General features: G+C 38.6%; 1 protein-coding gene across 2 annotated transcripts in view; it reads left to right on the top strand.

Annotated features, from left to right (window-relative positions):
- The first annotated feature begins 3736 nt into the window (after positions 1-3736).
- Positions 3737-17810, top strand: part of LOC141443884 (uncharacterized) — an 18445-nt gene continuing 4371 nt past the window's right edge. The window contains exons 1-8 of one of the 2 annotated variants that reach the window (XM_074109251.1): positions 3737-3954; positions 4824-5006; positions 7741-9450; positions 10689-10829; positions 11108-11227; positions 12253-12288; positions 13349-13411; positions 14079-14199. In XM_074109251.1, coding sequence (XP_073965352.1) covers positions 3837-3954; positions 4824-5006; positions 7741-9450; positions 10689-10829; positions 11108-11227; positions 12253-12288; positions 13349-13411; positions 14079-14199 — 2492 coding nt within the window. In that variant the 5' untranslated portion in view covers positions 3737-3836. Of the gene's footprint in view, positions 3955-4823; positions 5007-7725; positions 9451-10688; positions 10830-11107; positions 11228-12252; positions 12289-13348; positions 13412-14078; positions 14200-17810 lie in introns of both variants that reach the window. The other variant, XM_074109250.1, reaches the window with a different exon arrangement.

Below are 17810 nucleotides of genomic sequence, written 5' to 3'. Positions count from 1 at the left end.
CGGTGTTTAAATCGTACCATAGGTTTTTGAGAGCCGAAATATGAGTGGCCATATCATGCTCCTCGCTTTTTTGGTAGCGGAAGAACCTCATACAGAGATCGTAGCTCCTGTCTTCTTTTGCTCCATCGTAAAGCCTGTGAAGCTCTATCCACATCTCACTTGAAGTTTCGCATCGCATCACTTTTTGCAATGTCTCCTCTGTCATGTTTGTCGTTAGAATTAACAAGGCTTGACTGTCAAATTTTTGAAATTTTTCTATGTCGGATTCATATTTAGCTAACTCGTCGGCTTTTGCCGACTTGCCGGGAATACTTGGCCGTAATTTTCCTTCAATCGCTTCTAGCGTACCTGGAGTACCTTTCAATAATAGTCTTATTTTGTACCTCCATGTCTGCCAGTTAGCAGGACCGTCGAGCCGACCGATCTCGAACTTCACGCCTTGCATGATCGAGAGCTCTATTTTTCCTTACTATTGCGATGAATTTGGAATATTATTTAACGCTCTGCTACCATATTAAAATAATAACGTTAGCTTTCAATATGAGTTTATTTAGAAGAGTGACGTACACATGGATGACAAGCAATCAATGCAGAAGAAGAATAAAAATACAAAGTAAAACCTTCTTCTTAACATCAAGGACCTGTGCCCTATTTCACGAAGCTACTGGTTACAAGCGGTAGTCTTTGTTTAACAGTATGCGTTGAAAAGAGACTACCGCTCGTAAATTAGAACTTGTTTTGTTAGTGTTTAGTATTGTAACTAAGGGACCCATACATCCCTGTATTTCCTGTATTATTATTTTTTGTATTTTTTTTTCTTTAATTGTATAATATAGTTTTTAAGTATTTTATTTGTAATTATATTTTGATGAAAAAATGACTTTCTGCCAAGTTTCTTGCGGCGCATTCTTCTTGGCAATGATGGTATTTCCGAAAGCGCTGGTAGTTTAAAAAAATGACGTGTAAAAGTGCCCATTGCGGCCTATTTACTGAATAAATCATTTGAATTTTGAATTTTGTTGCTTTTTTTTTTTTTTTTTTTTCTATTGGATGGCGAACGAGCAAGTGGGTCTCCTGATGGTAAGAGATCACCACCGCCCATAGACACCTGCAACACCAGGGGGATTGCAGATGCGTTGCCAACCTAGAGGCCTAAGATGGGATACCTCAAGTGCCAGTAATTTCACCGGCTGCTTACTCTCCACGCCGAAACACAACAGTGCAAGCACAGGTGCTTCACGGCAGGATTAGCGAGCAAGATGGTGGTAGCAATCCGGGCGGACCTTGCACAAGGTCCTACCACCTGCAAACTGCTTCGTGAAATGCGGCCCTGACAGTGACAAATGTCATGCAGTTTGTCCGTATCCGTTTCCTTTTTGTTATCGCTACTCTATGCTCTCTCTCTCGATGTCAACCTGCGTAAGAACTTTGTTTTGCGAGTGCTCCTATTTAATCCATAAATTTTAATACTATCTGACAACTTGCAGGTGGTGGTGGTAGGACCTTGTGCAAGGTCCGCCCGGATTGCTACCACCATTTTGCTCGCTAATCCTGCCGTGAAGCAGCAGTGCTTGCACTGTTGTGTTTCGGCGTTGAGAGTAAGACAGCCGGTGAAATTACTAGCACTTGAGGTATCCCATCTCAGCCCTCTAGGTTGGCAACGCATCTGCAAAACCCCTGGTGTTGTAGATGTTTATGGGCGGTGGTGATCTCTTACCATCTGGAGACCCACTTGCTCGTTTGCCATCCAGTCGAATAAAAAAAAAAAAAAACTAAATAGTGGATTTATTGTGGAATAAATGCTGCTACGTTATATACTTAATTCTGAGGTTTATTTTGAAGATTCCTCAACTTCGTTGTGCCTAACAGCAGGGAGCACGCTATCGATTCCACTGGCCTCTCAACAGATCTGTATATTCACAGATACCTACTTTATACGGAACCCTCGGTGCGCGAGTCAAACTCGCACTTGGCCATTTCTTCCCAAAACAAGCCGCCGACCCAAATAAATGAAGTATGCCAAATTTGCAAAGAGATTCACACGAGTTTTAAAACAATAACACGCGACGGAAACTGCTTGTTTATCGATAGTGCGGCGTGCTGGCGGAAAAGTATCGATATTTTTCCAAGGACGCAGCTCAGAATTTAATGAAATAAAACCGAATAACTCAAGTCTTAAATCGAGTTTAGCTCGACATGCCCTTCTGCTCTGCAGTGCGTGTTGCAGCAGCGCCGACTCGCTTAGTAAATCATTTAATACTTTTTGTTTTCAACTAAAATATAAAAAATAACCCGAATCAAGCCTATATATATATTATACTGAAATAGTTTTGCATTTTTAGGGTTCCGTAGCCAAAATGGCAATAACGGAACCTGTCCGCGGCTTTGCTCAGAGACTATCAATGCTAGAAAGCTGTAATTTTGCACGAATATATATGTAAAGTATTCCGACAAATTGTACAAAAAAAGTAAAAAAAAATTTTTTTAAAGTACCTCCCATAGACGTAAAGTGGGGTGATTTTTTTTCTCATCCAACCTTGTAGTGTGGGGTATCGTTGGATAGGTTTTTAAAAACATTAGGGGTTTGCTAAGACGATTCTTAGATTCAGTGATTTGTTTGCAAAATATTCAACTTTAAAATGCAAATTTTCATTAAAATCGAGCGCCCCCCCCCCCTCTAAACTCTAAACCGGTGGGTGGAAAAATTTGAAAAAATCAGGATGGTAGTAAGTATATCAAACTTATATATATTATATTATATTTAGAAGCCTGTAGAGGTGTCCCACTGCTGGGCAAAGGCCTCCCCCCATGTTCTCCACTCTACCCGGTCTTGGGCGATCTCTGACCAGCTGCAAAGAAAGGCGTCCAGATCATCCCGCCATCGACGCCTGGGCCTGGCACGCCGCCGAAGTCCGTTTTGTGATATCCAGTCTGTGGCTATTTTAGCCCACCTATTGGGTTCCATACGGATGACGTGGCCTGCCCAACTTACAAGGAAAATTATAACGGTTAAGTTTACTTGAGAATTATTAGTAGTTTAAGAGTAAATATCAGCCTAATTTTGAACATGAAACTACCGTGAGATTCACTCATATTAAATATAATGACCCAGATAACTCACGTCTTAATCGAGTTTAGCTCGACTGTTTCGGGCTAATCCGTATTAGATTAGCCCGAAACATGTCGAGCTAAACTCGATTTAAGACGATATAATGACCGGATAACTCATGTCTTAAATCGAGTTTAGCTCGACATGTTTCCGGCTAATCCGTATTAGGATTAGCCCGAAACATGTCGAAGCTAAACTCGATTTAAGACGTGAGTTATCCGGGTCATTATATTTAATATCAGCCTAAGGTATAAAATATACCTAAACTTGGAATATTCCGTACAAAATACGAAATCCTTATCCTTATTATTACTTATTTTTTTCGTAATGGCTACGAAACCCTATTTCGGGCGTGTCCGACACACTCTTGGCCATTTTTTTTTAATTTGCTGCTGATGGAGACCAGCGCGAGTGCTGCCTTCTGATCGAAAAAATCAATAAAATCCGTACGCCTTAAAAAATACTAAAAAAAAGAAAAAAATCTAGTGGTCTTGAATTAGGTATTTACCTACTAAGGATTTTGAGCTGGTCACGATTTGAAACATTCCAACCAAATCATCGATATCGATAAAGCCCAAAAAAGACCGTCCCTATGCGAGTTTACAAACTATCAGAAATCATGAATGGGCCGAATTCACTTCAATCCTACAACCGTTACTGCGCGAATCACCAACAATGTTAATTAAAGTTAATAATTAGTTAATTAAAGTTGATAATCAAATTAATTATGTTACATTCATTATTACATGTCGGGTTACTGGTCGGATTGGTGAGATGTACGACTATTGTGGAGACAGATTCAAATGTAATAAAGCCGAGATTAGAAAAGAATAAAATTAATAAAGGTGAGTATATACACCCAGAAGAAAATGGGGGTGGTAAAGTATCTATTCCTTACTTCTTTCTATTATAAGGGTCTGAAGCGGTTAAGCCGTCATTGCGTGCCTTGGAAAATTTTCTCAATGTATAGTCAATAGGAGCGCCAAAGTTCGCATACTCTTCGCTGGTCATAACGTATTTTTTGTCCGAATCATCGTTTCTCATAATTCTTTTCCACTGAAACTACATTTTTCTAAAATTTTGAAATGGTCATCCTATAGAAAACTGTAGGTTAGGTTAGGTTTGTTTTATAACAATTCTGAACAATTATTGGATTTAGAGAAAAAAGAGTTATGACAAACGATCATTCTGACAAACTTCCAATAAGTATGCGAACCGATATGGACCCATAGTAGACCAATTTAATTTCTATGCTATCAAGGAACCCTGTCATAGCAAATAATATTATTCGTCTAAACGACGTATGGAGTGACGTAAAATGTCATTACGACATGGTTTTGTGATGGCTAGGAATAAAATTGCTTGACTGTACACACCTCTGTTTTTAACCCCCGACAAGTTTGACCGCTATGTGTGTCTTCAACGGTTAATGGCATCGACTTGAAATTTGGTATGCAAATGTAGTTTGGGTGACAATACAAAAGTACAGTCAACAAAAAGTACTTACAGTCAGCAGAAAAAAGCTTGTATTAAAAACGAATGGTTTACCAAAAAAACTTATTTAATATTAGACTTTCACTTGAAAATATCGAGATAAAACCTTTTTTGGGCAATACACTAACAACATTATGAAAATCAACAGTTATGAAAGAAAAAAACGCCATTTGGGAAAAATATTTTCGCCCAAAAGTTATAACCCTTTAACTTCATCTAGGAGTCTGGCTCCGTGACAAATCCCGCGACACCTTCGACAAGCCAGGGCAGGGGGAGTTCATCTTCCAAGCGAACTCGCTGGACGCGGAGAGTGTTCAGAATGCCTTCGACCCTTTCTACTCCAAGCAGGAGGCGTTGCTGGTCAGCAATGGATACCAGGGGCGGGACAAACGGTCGCCGGAGAGTAAGTAGCTGTTAATATAATCATAGATTGCAGATGGTAGGACCTTGTGCAAGGTCCCCCCGGATTGCTACCACCATCTTGCTCGCTAATCCTGCCGTGAAGCAGCAGTGCTTGCACTGTTGTGTTTCGGCGTGGAGAGTAAGACAGCAGGTGAAATTACTGGCACTTGAGGTATCCCATCTTAGGCCTCTAGATTGCAACGCACCTGCGATACCCCTAGTGTTGCAGATGTTTATCGGCGGTGGTGATCTCTTACCATCAGGAGACCATGCTCGTTTTCCACCCAGTCGAATAAAAAAAAAATAGAACTCATAAATCAGCTCAACAAATCCACCAGGTGCCAAACGAACCACGTACACTCAAACCAACTGAATGCTTCATTGCGGAACCTTTTCGTAGAAAAAGTCATAGTGGCATCGCATTATATGTTTTAAATTCGGGTATGTTGCGTACCTTGGTTTAAGAGAAGCTCGATATTTCTATTGTATGCGTCATGGTCTCTTGATCATGGCGCGTGCAACTGTGCCGAAATATCGAGTTTCTCTAAAATCTCCGCTGAGAGCAACAAACGGCGTAAATACGCAGCCCTTGGTGAGGCTTGTATATTTACGCCTTTTGGTGTAGAAACTCTGGGGCCTTGGGGGCCAGAGGCAAAACAGCTCTTCCGCCAGATATCTTCTCGGCTGTAGATACCTCAAGGGATCGGCGGGCTGATGCTTACCTTGCACAACGCATCAGCCTAGCTATCCAGAGAGGTAATGCTGCCAGCCTCCTAGGAACGGCCCCCCAAAGCAGCAGCCTTGAAGACGTTTTCTATTTAAGTATTTAGTATAAGTTTTGTAAATTGTAAGTATTTTTTTTTGTTATTTGACTGGATGGAAAACGAGCAAATGGGTCTCCTGATGGTAAGAGATCACCACCGCCCATAAACATCTGCAACACCAGGGGTACTGCAGACGCGTTGCCAACCTAGAGGAAGATGGGATACCTCACGTGCCAGTAATTTCACCGGCTATCTTACTCTCCACGCCGAAACACAACGGTGCAAGCACTGCTGCTTCACGGCAGGATTAGCGAGCAAGATGGTGGTAGCAATCCGGGCGGACCTTGCACAAGGTCCTACCACCTGCAAAAATAGTAGTTGTAGATAGTAGTTGTATTTTTTAAATTTTGTATATGTGTTATAGGACGTCAGTTGTGTTCTAGGATGGCGTACATTGATAGCAGTATTTAATTTGTATGAAAAAAGGAAAATTCAAAGACTCCATTATTTTTAAAATTCGCTGAACTAATGTTGTTTACTTTGTTCAGTTTGACGAGGACGATCTGTTTTAATTTTATGCTCCTATTACAGGCCACACCCTGTAGGAAGTTTAATGACGCTTTAAATTATTAATGTCCGGTTGTGAGGAGATGTCCGGTGGTCACTTTGGGTACCATCCTAATGGCTAAATTTAGTTCCATCAAAGTTCAACAGATGGCGTCGGCTGTAGATTAGATCGCGCTAACGTTTGGTCTGCATAGGAACATAAGTAAAATATACGTGTTTGTTTAATTACAGCTACTTTCAGTAGTGATTCTGACATTTCTACTAATCGAAATTTTTGGTGGGAGCTTCTTTTTTTTTATAGGAGTTCCTTGAATGTACCCATGCTGTGTTATCTTAGAACAAATAATCATACTTGTTAGAGACAAAATGCTGCACTTCGTGATGAAAGCAAGCCGCTTTGCACAGTGATAGTACAGGCTAAACTGAGTGATTTGACCCGCAGCAGCGGTAGTTTCACCCCTTAGGAACAGAGATGGCGCCACTTCTTTAAAAATATTTCAAAAAATTCTACAAGCTAAAGTAATAAACCGATTTCAATGTTTAATATCTCAAAAGAGAGCCTATTATATACGTAACTTATAAAAAACTACAAAAAAAATATTTACTGAAAACTTTAGGCAAAAAACGCCATCTTAAGTTTTTTTTTTCTTAGCTAATTGGTAGTTTTTACTTGATTGCTTAAAAATACTGTATGCAACATGAATGGTTTAATGCATATACATATTACTGAGTACATAATAAGTATTTGTTCTGAGAGGAGGCCTGTGCCCGCAAGTGGGACGTATATAGGCTGGGCTGATGATGATGATATGTGTTATAACTCTGTGCTTTTCTGTTAATAAATCAAGGTACGCGGAACTAAATTAGTAATGTCCGCGATAGCCTAGAACATTGTGTGATATCTAATTGCTTGACAAGGGAATTTGTTGTGATACTTACTGTAAGAACATGCTACGGTGGGACAAGAATCAAATGGTTTGACTGTACAGTGTAGGGTTCCATGTTAAGTTTTTTTTTCTACGCAACTTTGGAGCTTTGGATCATTGGAGCGTTTGTTCCTAATCATTTTCAGTCTTTTCTGTAAAATTGTAGAATATTCTATACAGTGTTTCATTTCTGTTACCTGGTGAAAATACGGAAACTAAATAATCGAAAACGACATCAAAATCTACAGCCAATTCATAAAAGAACTGACCGCGAAAGAGAGGCGGTTGACGCTTGAAACCCTTTCAGAAAAAATACTTATTGTTAGAGCTAAGCCAAGTATCTACTATAATATTCCTCATTTTGAAACACACTAGAACAGTTACGCTTGAGATGAGATATATCCAAACACTGGTTTATAATTCCTTTTTACAAGCGACATTATGATAAATTAAATTCTTGTAGTCTATTATCTTTCAGGTAACAACAAACACCGATTCAGAAAGAGTTTAAATAACAAAACCAAATTGAATACTAAACCCTCTACAGTATTTAATGATTATCCATACGAAGTAGCTGTGCTCCATGACAGCCCAAACAATAAAAACATTGATTACAATGTCTATCCTAAATTAGATATCAAAGTACCTAAAGTTGGAGATTCTAATGATACAGACTACAAGAAAATAAGTGAAATCAATCTCATCGCTAGTAAAGACAAGAAGAAACATTTCGTAAAAAAAGATGAAGCCAAATTTGAGCTGAATCATAAAGTTAATACAACTGAAGGTAATGTGTCTGTACCTAAAAGAAGCATGAATTATGGCTTAGAAATAGATAGGATAAGTTTTCTTGAAGTTTTAAACAAAAGCAAAGATGTACATCCAATAACGATGGTCAAAGAAGAAAAAGTCGTCCAACCTGCTCCGGCAAGAGATGTGGCGTATGACATAACACCCAGTGAACGTAAGGTTGACGTTGAAATTCCAAAACCGGTGAGCGAAAGAGGATTGATAAAAGTACTGTCGATGCTAACGAAAACTTTTAGAAAGATAATGAAACAACATAGTGATATAAAAACCATGCACGATGAAATGATCAGTGTTGATGAGGACTTCACAAAAAAAATTGAAGAGGGCAAAAAGAAACTTGAAGATTTCGACACTAAATACGTAATGTTCCTGAAAATGGTTGAAAAAATGAAAACGGTTCAAGAAAAGATCAAGGCTAAGGAGGAAAGTTACAAGAAAAAGGAAGAACAGATGTCGAAGAACTTAATTCAGTTTGAAAGTCAGCAGAAAAAGTTCTTGGCTCAGCAACAACAGTTTTATAACATTCAGAAGTTAATGCTGGCTCAGAATGAAAAAATAAATCAAAGGCAAAACACAATAGCTAAAACCCAGAACGAAATATCACACAGACAAAACAATTTTGCCAGAGTATTAAAGAAAGCTAAGCAACTGTACATAGATACTAAGTACCCTAGGATGAATACCACTGTAGCTGCTCCTAAAGAAGTATACGAATATAAAGAAAAAGAACCACATTTGAATGTAACTAAAGAAAAAAAAGTCGAAGACACAACGTCACGAGCTACCACAGAATCAGTGAAAATTAATCTTTTCTCTATCCCCGCCAGCAATCCTATTGAAAACCAAGACCAAATGATTCTAAAAGAGAAAGACGAAAAACCAGTCGACGATCTGATTTATAAATACTATTTCAACAATACTTTCATAGACACCATCATGAAAAACAAAATTCTATCCGGAATTTTCATCGGCGACAAAGTAGCTATAGCAAGAAACGCAAAACAGAAGCGAAATAAACATAAAGCGAATCACAAAGGAAAACTAAATTTTACAATAATGCTGCCGGTTTACAACGAAACCAAACCAGTAACGTTGAATAGAGAGAGAAGATGGATAAACCATCATTCAAGAAGAAAGCATAGAAGGAAGCAACGTGGCAAAGGAGTAGTGCCAAGCCGACAACCTTTGTACTTGGGTGATGATAAAACGACTGTACAAAATACAGAAACAACTGAAATGCCTGCTAAAGAATCAACGATTGCTAATGATCCCTTTATGATAATGGCAAATAGCTTCTGTAATGGGATTGGACAAAATCAAACGAAACAGATCTTGGATTGGTGTGTGGAAAAAGCGCTACGAAGATTAAGGAGTCTTGGTAAGTAACATCTATCTTTAAACGAGTAGTTCTTCAATCTTCTTCTAAGTCACTATAACTCTTGAGAAAATCGTGTTTGAGAATCAGTAATGAACCATCACGACAACTTTCTTGGGATAATAGTAAGTTAATCACCACAAAAACTATTAAACAAAAACCGGGCTCGCGCACCGAGGGTTCCGTGCACTTTTTTTGACATTTGAGTTGATTCAGAAAGGTAAATTGCGGTTTACGATTTATGACGTAAAAAAACTACTTACTAGATCTCGTTCAAACCAATTTTCGGTGGAAGTTTGCATGGTAATCATAATATTTTTTTTTAGTTATATCATTCTCTTATTTTAGAAGTTACAGGGGGGGACCATTTTACCACTTTGGAAGTGTCTCTCGCGCAAACTATCGAGTTTAGTAAAAAAATGATATTAAAAATCTCATAACATTTTTGACGACCTATCCATAGATACACCACACGAATGGGTTTAAAGAAAAAAAAAATTTGAGTTTCAGTTCTAAGTATGGGGAACCCCCAAAATTTATTGTTTTTTTTTCTAATCTTACCAAGTGTCAACAGTATAGTTGCTACACTCAATGGGTAAAATTGTATTGAGACATTTACTGATTGCATGTTAAAATAAGATCCTCATGTACAAACATACAATTTATGGTGAATAAATAAATGAATAATAAATAAATAATAATAGTTCTTATAGTTTCGGAAAAAAGTGGCTGTGACATACGGACGGACAGACAGACAGACAGGACGAATCCATAAGGGTTCCGTTTTTGCCATTTGGCTAAGGAACCCTAAAAATACGCGTCGGACTAATTAGATTTTTTAGGACACTTCTTCAAACTTGAGAGTTACAACACTCTTGTCGGTGGAGTATCTTCAACTCATCCCTCCCATGAGCCATCTTGCCCTCTTGATCCTTTCTCCCTTATTTGATCGATAGGTGGGTATGTTTGGTTGTAACTGGTTTAATCGGTGTACGGTGGTGGTAGGTGGTACTGATGGAACCAAATAAATCTTTCTTTCTTTTCTTCCTTCAGCTGCGCCTAGGTCGACCTCTTCCTCTCTTCCCCTCGATCTTTCCTTCTAAAATGGTTTTGAAGAAGCCGTCGTGTGCCCAATCATATTCCCGCGTCTAGCATCTCTATCTATAGTATTCAGGATTGTTCTAGGTTCGTCAACCACTCTCAGGGCACTATAATTCACTACTCAATTCACATAATTTCAGAGACAAAACTGGTGCCCCCACCACCGCAGTTGCCAAAGCAAGAAGTCACCCAAGTGGCCGTGACACAGCGATCATACCCGCCAACTCAACCGGCTACGGAGAAGGCTACAGTAAAAACAACTGCTACAACTGTCACAGAAGGTAACATGCTTAAGTCAAAGTCAAAGTCAAAATATCTTTATTCAATTTAGACTATAACAAGCACGTATGAATGTCAAAAAAAATCTACCACCGGTTCGGAAAAACCTCTGTTGAGAAGAATCAGGCAAGAAACTCAACGAGGTATATTTTTTTTTTTGGTGTCATGCCGTCTCTATTTGTTTTGTTCGAATAGACGGAGACGGCATCACATTTAACCGTCGGTTAACGCTAATCAATGGATGGTGAAACAGCCCCTAAATCTTTCTATTATTTTTCAGCCCCTATATTAATAAAGTCTACGTTGCCAGTTATTTTAACCACAAATCTACTGATAACTCAGAATCAACCGACAGAAGCCAAAAACGAGGTTATGGCCGCTTTCAACGCCTTTTTCCCAGGTAACTACATTTGTTTTAAGTTTAACTGGACAGTTCAGTATTCAAGTACGAAATCTATTTGGTAGACCAAGAGCCCGCGACGGTCAGATCGTCGTTATTTTATAAAAGCTTTTTTTTACATGTACAGTCACCAGCACCAATATCTGACACAACAAGCGGGCATAAATATCTGATACGACTCTATTTCTAGGGCCGGAAGGAGGTGTCAGATATTTTTGCACGCTCCGCTGTGGCAGATATTAAAAGCTGGTGACTGTACCTATAAATGTTCCTAATACAGGTAAAAACGATCACAAGTATAAAATTTGGGTAGTGGTGGCTTGACAGGTAACAGGTAGTTAATGTATAAAATTGCACCTCTTTGTTATAGTAGGTATAAATAGTAGATTGTACAACAAGAGCATAAAACGAGCCATTTTACCCAAGACGTTTAAATAGCCAGCCGAGCCGATACGGCGAGGGTGGATAGACACGTCGAGGGGCAAATGGGTTTAATGCTCGAGTTTTACACTCTGCTTTTCACTTCGATGGCGAGGAAATGAAATAGCAACAGTGAAAACAATTGTTCACTTACTACGTACCTTTTAGTGTTTTGATTTGATTGATTTTTAGTTTTATATAAATTAAAAAATATTTAAAAAAACATGTAGAATGTAGAAACTTCTTTGTTTGTGGCTGCTTACACCTGATTGCCTTGGTCTTAGACGAAGATTTGATTTTATGCACTAGAGCATAAAAAGTTATTTTATGTCGCCTAGATCCAGCATAAACACGAACTTTATGAGCATGAGAAGTGAAAACTCAATTTTTATACCTATATTTTATTCAGACTGATAGTAGAAATCACCTTTTCACTGCCAGACACTTTGTTGAGTTGCAACTCCCTGCCAACCCTCAAACTATGTTTGATTAGATGACTGATAAAAAAAATATTGTTATTTTATTGCTAATTTCGTTCACCGCATTATAAAAAAATCACGTCCGTATAAATCTCATTATGTTAATCACATTTTACATTTTTACAGATAATGATGAGTTAGAATTAAATTTGAAACAATTTGGTAAGTACTTAATCTAAGTTTCCTCCGTATGATTCTTTCTACCTAAACTTCAACTTTACAATGAGTTCAAAAACCGTAAATTATGATCAGCTTAAAGATAAACTGTTTTATTAGAACAAATATCTTATAACAATATTAATATTGCATAATAATATTGTTGAAGTTGATAATATTATTACATTCAAATTTAAAACATCTCTCAAAACCAAATCAATTTGATTGGACCTCAATTCTTATTCGTATATATAGGTCCTTGTTCCCCGTACATAACCATCTTCCATAACCACCACTGGAGGAACCAAATTATTTTCTAAATTAATTAGTTTCAAGCGCTTCGCTCTCTCGGCTCGCGCCTCGTGCAAAAATTTGCACCTAATACTCCTTGCTTCGCTCGTCGTCGTATCTAATCAAACCCCACGCAAAAAGAGGGGTGTTATAAGTTTGACCGCTATGTGTGTCTGTGTGTGTCTGTCTGTGGCACCGTAGCTCTTAAACGGGTGGACCGATTTGTATGCGGTTTTTTTATTTGAAATCAGGTTTTCTAGCAATGGTTCTTAGATATGTTTCATCAAAATCGGTTAAGCCGTTTTTGAGATATTGGACTTCGAAGTGATAAAGTCGGGGGTTTTCCAACTTTTTGTTTGTTAGGCTATTTTCCGGAACCTAAATTGGCAGTAAAAGTGACCAATTACATTAGCGAAATCTCTTTGAAATTTGGGTCTATGGGTCCTAGAGCTGAGGCCGTATTGTCTAACGTTACTGACGCTCGCGATCGCAATCAAATGACAGTTTCTGTATACGAAATCTGTCATTTGATTGCAATCGCGAGCGTCAGAATCGTTACGCAATAGAGTTTATTGCGACCCTCTGAGGCCGTATTGTCTTAAGTTTCTATGGCTCGCGATCGCAATCAAATGACAGTTTCTGTATACGAAATCTGTCATTTGTTTGCGAGCGCCAGAAACGTTAGGCAATACGGCCTCTGGTTACGTACGTAAGATGGTTACGTACGAGGAACAAGGAATATAAGTTGGTACGAAAAAACATGTTTTCTTCGCAGATCTAACTCGAGATACAGTCGGTAACTTCTATTACGACGGCAGTCTTCATGAAAGTGACATCCGTAAGTAACCTGAGATCTTCATTTTGTGTTTGTTTCAAGGATGAATATATTGGGAAGTTTCCTGGGTACAGTCAAGGGCATAAATATCCATATAGCCATAGCATAAAATAGAAAGAAAGAAAGAAAGAAAATAATTTATTTATAACAGCAATGACACATAATAAGTAAAAATAACAATAGGAAATGTTGCCGCTATAAAAAGGTCCCGGCTCAGCATATCGCTGGTTGAAAACCAGCACTGGTCTTCCGCCGGGCCACAGGAGAGTGCAATTACGGAAAGTCACACAAAACAAATCAAAGTGAAATCAAATACATGTATACATCAACCTTTTTGTTAGTGGCATGAAGTGTATGTAGATATTTTTGACGTTTTGGTACATAATATAATTTTATGACCTTAACTGTACAAAAATAGCAGTTGTGACGTCAATAGATTTTTATTGTGTGTTCGTGTTTATCAAACTTGGTTACCTAGATGGTATAGTCAACGTCATAAATAAGTGATCATTTCTGTACCTTGTCGCTTTCAGTCGTTATTTCGTATGACTTTTCAAACATGACGTTAAAGTGACAAGGTACAAAAGTGACCTTTTATTTATGACGTTGACTGTACAAAGCATTAGTAGGATGCTTTACAAATATTAATAGAATTACCAATCTTTCACAGCTTATAAGGACCAAAGCGACCCAGTGTCAGATTTCTTGCCAGAATTTGACAGTAACTCACGAATAGACATTGACACTCGGGCCATTGAGCTGCAGGCTAGGAGGCGATACTCTGCGAGGAGGTAATTAAAAACCGGTCAAGAGCGAGTCCGTCCATGCCTAGGGTTGCCATACGTCAGGATTCTTGACCTTTTGCTAGGATTGCGGCCAGATTTTGCAAGTATCAGGGTTTTTAGAATTCAAATCATTAAAAAAAATGTTTTCGTGCATGATACATTTATTACAAAGTTTACACAGTTTTAATAATGAAATGATATTAATGTAATCAACACAACCAATAATATTTATTTTCAGACAATTTACAGTAGGATAAATTACAGCAATTACCATCACTCTAAATTGGTGTTATTGTTGTAATCAAATTGTCAGGACTTTAAGGGTGATGTCTGGATTTTTAACAGGACATTTCATTTTTCCATATGGCAACCCTATCCGTGTCGTGCCCGTTTTAAAATATACTTAATACGACGGACCCAACTCTTCCCGTGGGTACCGTAAAAGACAACCAAAAGACCAGAGGCCGTATTGCCTTACGTTTCTAATGCTAGCGATCGCAATCAAATGACAGCTTTTGTATGCGAAATCTGTCATTTGATTGCAAGCGCGAGCGTCAGAATCGTTACGCAATAGAGTTTATTGCGACCCTCTGAGGCCGTATTGCCTTATTTTTCTAACGCTCGCGATCGCAATCAAATGACAGTTCTTGTATGCGAAATCAGTCATTTGATTGCAATCGCGAGCGTCAGAATCGTTACGCAATAGAGTTTATTGCGATTCGATTTGTAGCATTCGAAGATGGCGGATGTAGACAATATCTAATTTTGCTATTTCTGTTTCTTTGGCTAGTTGAAGTATAATTTTGATAGTGTTTTATGCGTCGATTAACCTTAACAGTGAACAGTGATCCCAAAATTCTATATTGCTCTCGTGTCTAACATTTTTTAATGCGCAAGTTGTCTCCACGTGGTTTCTGGAATTTTCCTATCAAGTTGCAAAAACTACAATCACCGTACAACGTCCCTCTCAAAGAAGAAGAAGAACAGTTTATTGCGACCCTCTGAGGCCGTATTGCCTTACGTTTCTAACGCTCGCGGTCGCAATCAAATGACAGTTTTTGTATGCGAAATCTGTCATTTGATTGCGATCGCGTGAATCAGAAACGTTACGCAATAAACCCTCTGAGGCCTTATTGCCTAACGTTCTAAGTGTTTATATCATAAGTTTTTGTACTGCTTTATGTGTGCAATAAAGAATATTGTATTTGTATGTATTGTATTGTTTCTGGCGCTCGCAATCGCTGTCAAATGACAGTTTTTGTATTCGTAACAAAACGGACACATCCATACAATATTTTGGGGACACATCTACAGACCCTGTTTTTCCAGCTAGGAATCATGGACTGAGTCTACCATCCAAATTTTGTTGAAATCGGAGAGATAAACTCAGGGTACAACGGTAGATAGAAATGCCCAGCTCTGCGGTGTCTTCCACAAACGAGGGGTAACCCTGTTTTGCCAAGAAAGTAGTCACCATGAAGGTTAACTCCTAAGTAATAGACGACCATGCATGACGAGTTATCGGGACTGTAGCGACTTCATCATCATCATCATGTCAACCGAAAGACGTCCACTGCTGGACATAGGCCTCCCCCAAGGCTCTCCACTCAGACCGGCGACTTACTTACGTATTTTTACAGGCTTTTATTTAGCTTGCCCTGTTTGTTTATTTATTTATTTGGGTCAAATCTTGAAAGCTAAATTTGACCCAATAATACAAACCTATCATCATCATCATCATCACCATCATCATCTATCTGGTAGTGACATTCTGGTGGCTCAGCCAGAATCGTCTCCACAGGAGGGAACTCCTCAACGGTTAATGGCATCGACTTGAAATTTGGTGTGAAAACGTAGCTTAGATAACAACGCAAGATAACAACTTAATATTTCTATATCGAAAATACAAACTGAGACATGAATGCACAGAAAAACCAGAAAAAGAGACCAGCGCTGTGAATCGAACCCAGGTCCTCAGCATTCCGTGCTGCATGCTATAACCCCTACACCACCGCTTGACAGGAGTCTAGACACAAATTTCTCCTATGCACACATATCTCAGGTTGCTTTTTTCTACTACGCTACTTAAGCAGCAGCACTAGCGACATCTATGTTTAGCTCTCATTAATTTGGAGTTGAAATAAAAAATACAAAAAGACTCCAAAAAACCAATCATCCTACTAATATTATAAATGCGAAAGTTTGTGAGGAGTGAGTGAGTGAGTGAGTGAGTATGTTTGTTACTCTTTCACGCTGAAACGGCTGGACAGATTTTGGATGAAATTTGGCAAAAAGTTAGTTTATAACCTGGATTAAAACATAGGATACTTTTTATACCGGTATTCCCACGGATAGGGATAAAATCTCGAAATAACAACCTCTGGGCTTAGAGTCATGAAATTTGGTATGTAGGTAGTTGACGTTTGGAATAAAGAATGGGTAACTTTTTGACCCGATATTCCCACGGGATACCTAGGGATAAATCTTGAAATAACATGCAGGGCTTAAAGCCATGAATTTAGTATGTAGGTAGCTGGACCTTTGGATAAACGCATAAGCCTTTATCTTATTTATTCCATATCCTCCGGATAGGGATAAAATCTTGAAATATAAACCGCTGGGCTTAGAGTCATGAAATTTGGTATGTAGGTAACTGGACGTCTGGAATAACACGTAAGGGACTTTTTGACTCGATATTCCCACGGATACCTAGGGATAAATCTCGAAATAACAACCACTGGATTTAGAGCCATGAATTTTCGTGTGTAGGTAGCTGGACCTCTGTAATAACACACAGGCTAATTTTATCCCGATATCCCACGGGATAGGGATAATCTTTGAAATAATAACCGCTGGGCTTAGAGTCATGAAATTTGGTATGTAGGTAGTTGGACGTTGGAATAACAGATAAGTGACTTTTTGACCCGTTATTCCCACGGATACCTAGGGATAAATCTTGAAATAACAACCGCGAGGGCTTAAAGCCATGAAATTAGTATGTAGGTAGCTGGACTTTGAATAACGCATAAGCTACTTTTTATCCCGATATTCTCCCGGGATAGGGATAAAATCTTGAAATAATAACCGCTGGGCTTAGAGCATGAAATTTGGTATTAGGTAACTGACGTCTGGAATAACACGTAAGGGACTTTTTTGACTCGATATTCCCACGGGATACCTAGGGATAAAATCTCGAAATAACAACCACTGGATTTAGAGCCTGAATTTTGGTGTGTAGGTAGCTGGACCTCTGTTATAACACACAGGCTAATTTTATTCGAATTCCCACGGGATAGGGATAAAATCTTGAAATAATAACGCTGGGCTTAGAGTCATGAAATTTGGTATGTAGGTAGCTAGACGTCTGGAATAACACATAAGCGACTTTTTGACCCGATATTCTCACGGATACCTAGGGATAAAATCTCGAAATAACAACCACTGGCTTAGAGCCTAAATTTGGTATTAGGTAGCTGATCTCTGGAATAACACCTTATCCATTTTTAACCCGTATTCCACGGATAGGATAAAATCTTGAAATATTAACCGCTGAGCTTAGAGTCATGAAATTTGGTATGTAGGAAGCTGGATGTCTAGAAAAACACATAGACGACTTT

The sequence above is a fragment of the Choristoneura fumiferana genome, chromosome 28 (genome assembly GCF_025370935.1).
Source record: "Choristoneura fumiferana chromosome 28, NRCan_CFum_1, whole genome shotgun sequence".
NCBI lineage: Eukaryota > Metazoa > Arthropoda > Insecta > Lepidoptera > Tortricidae > Choristoneura > Choristoneura fumiferana.
Note: the sequence above shows the minus strand (reverse complement) of the source record. Positions and strands in the feature narration are given on the sequence as shown.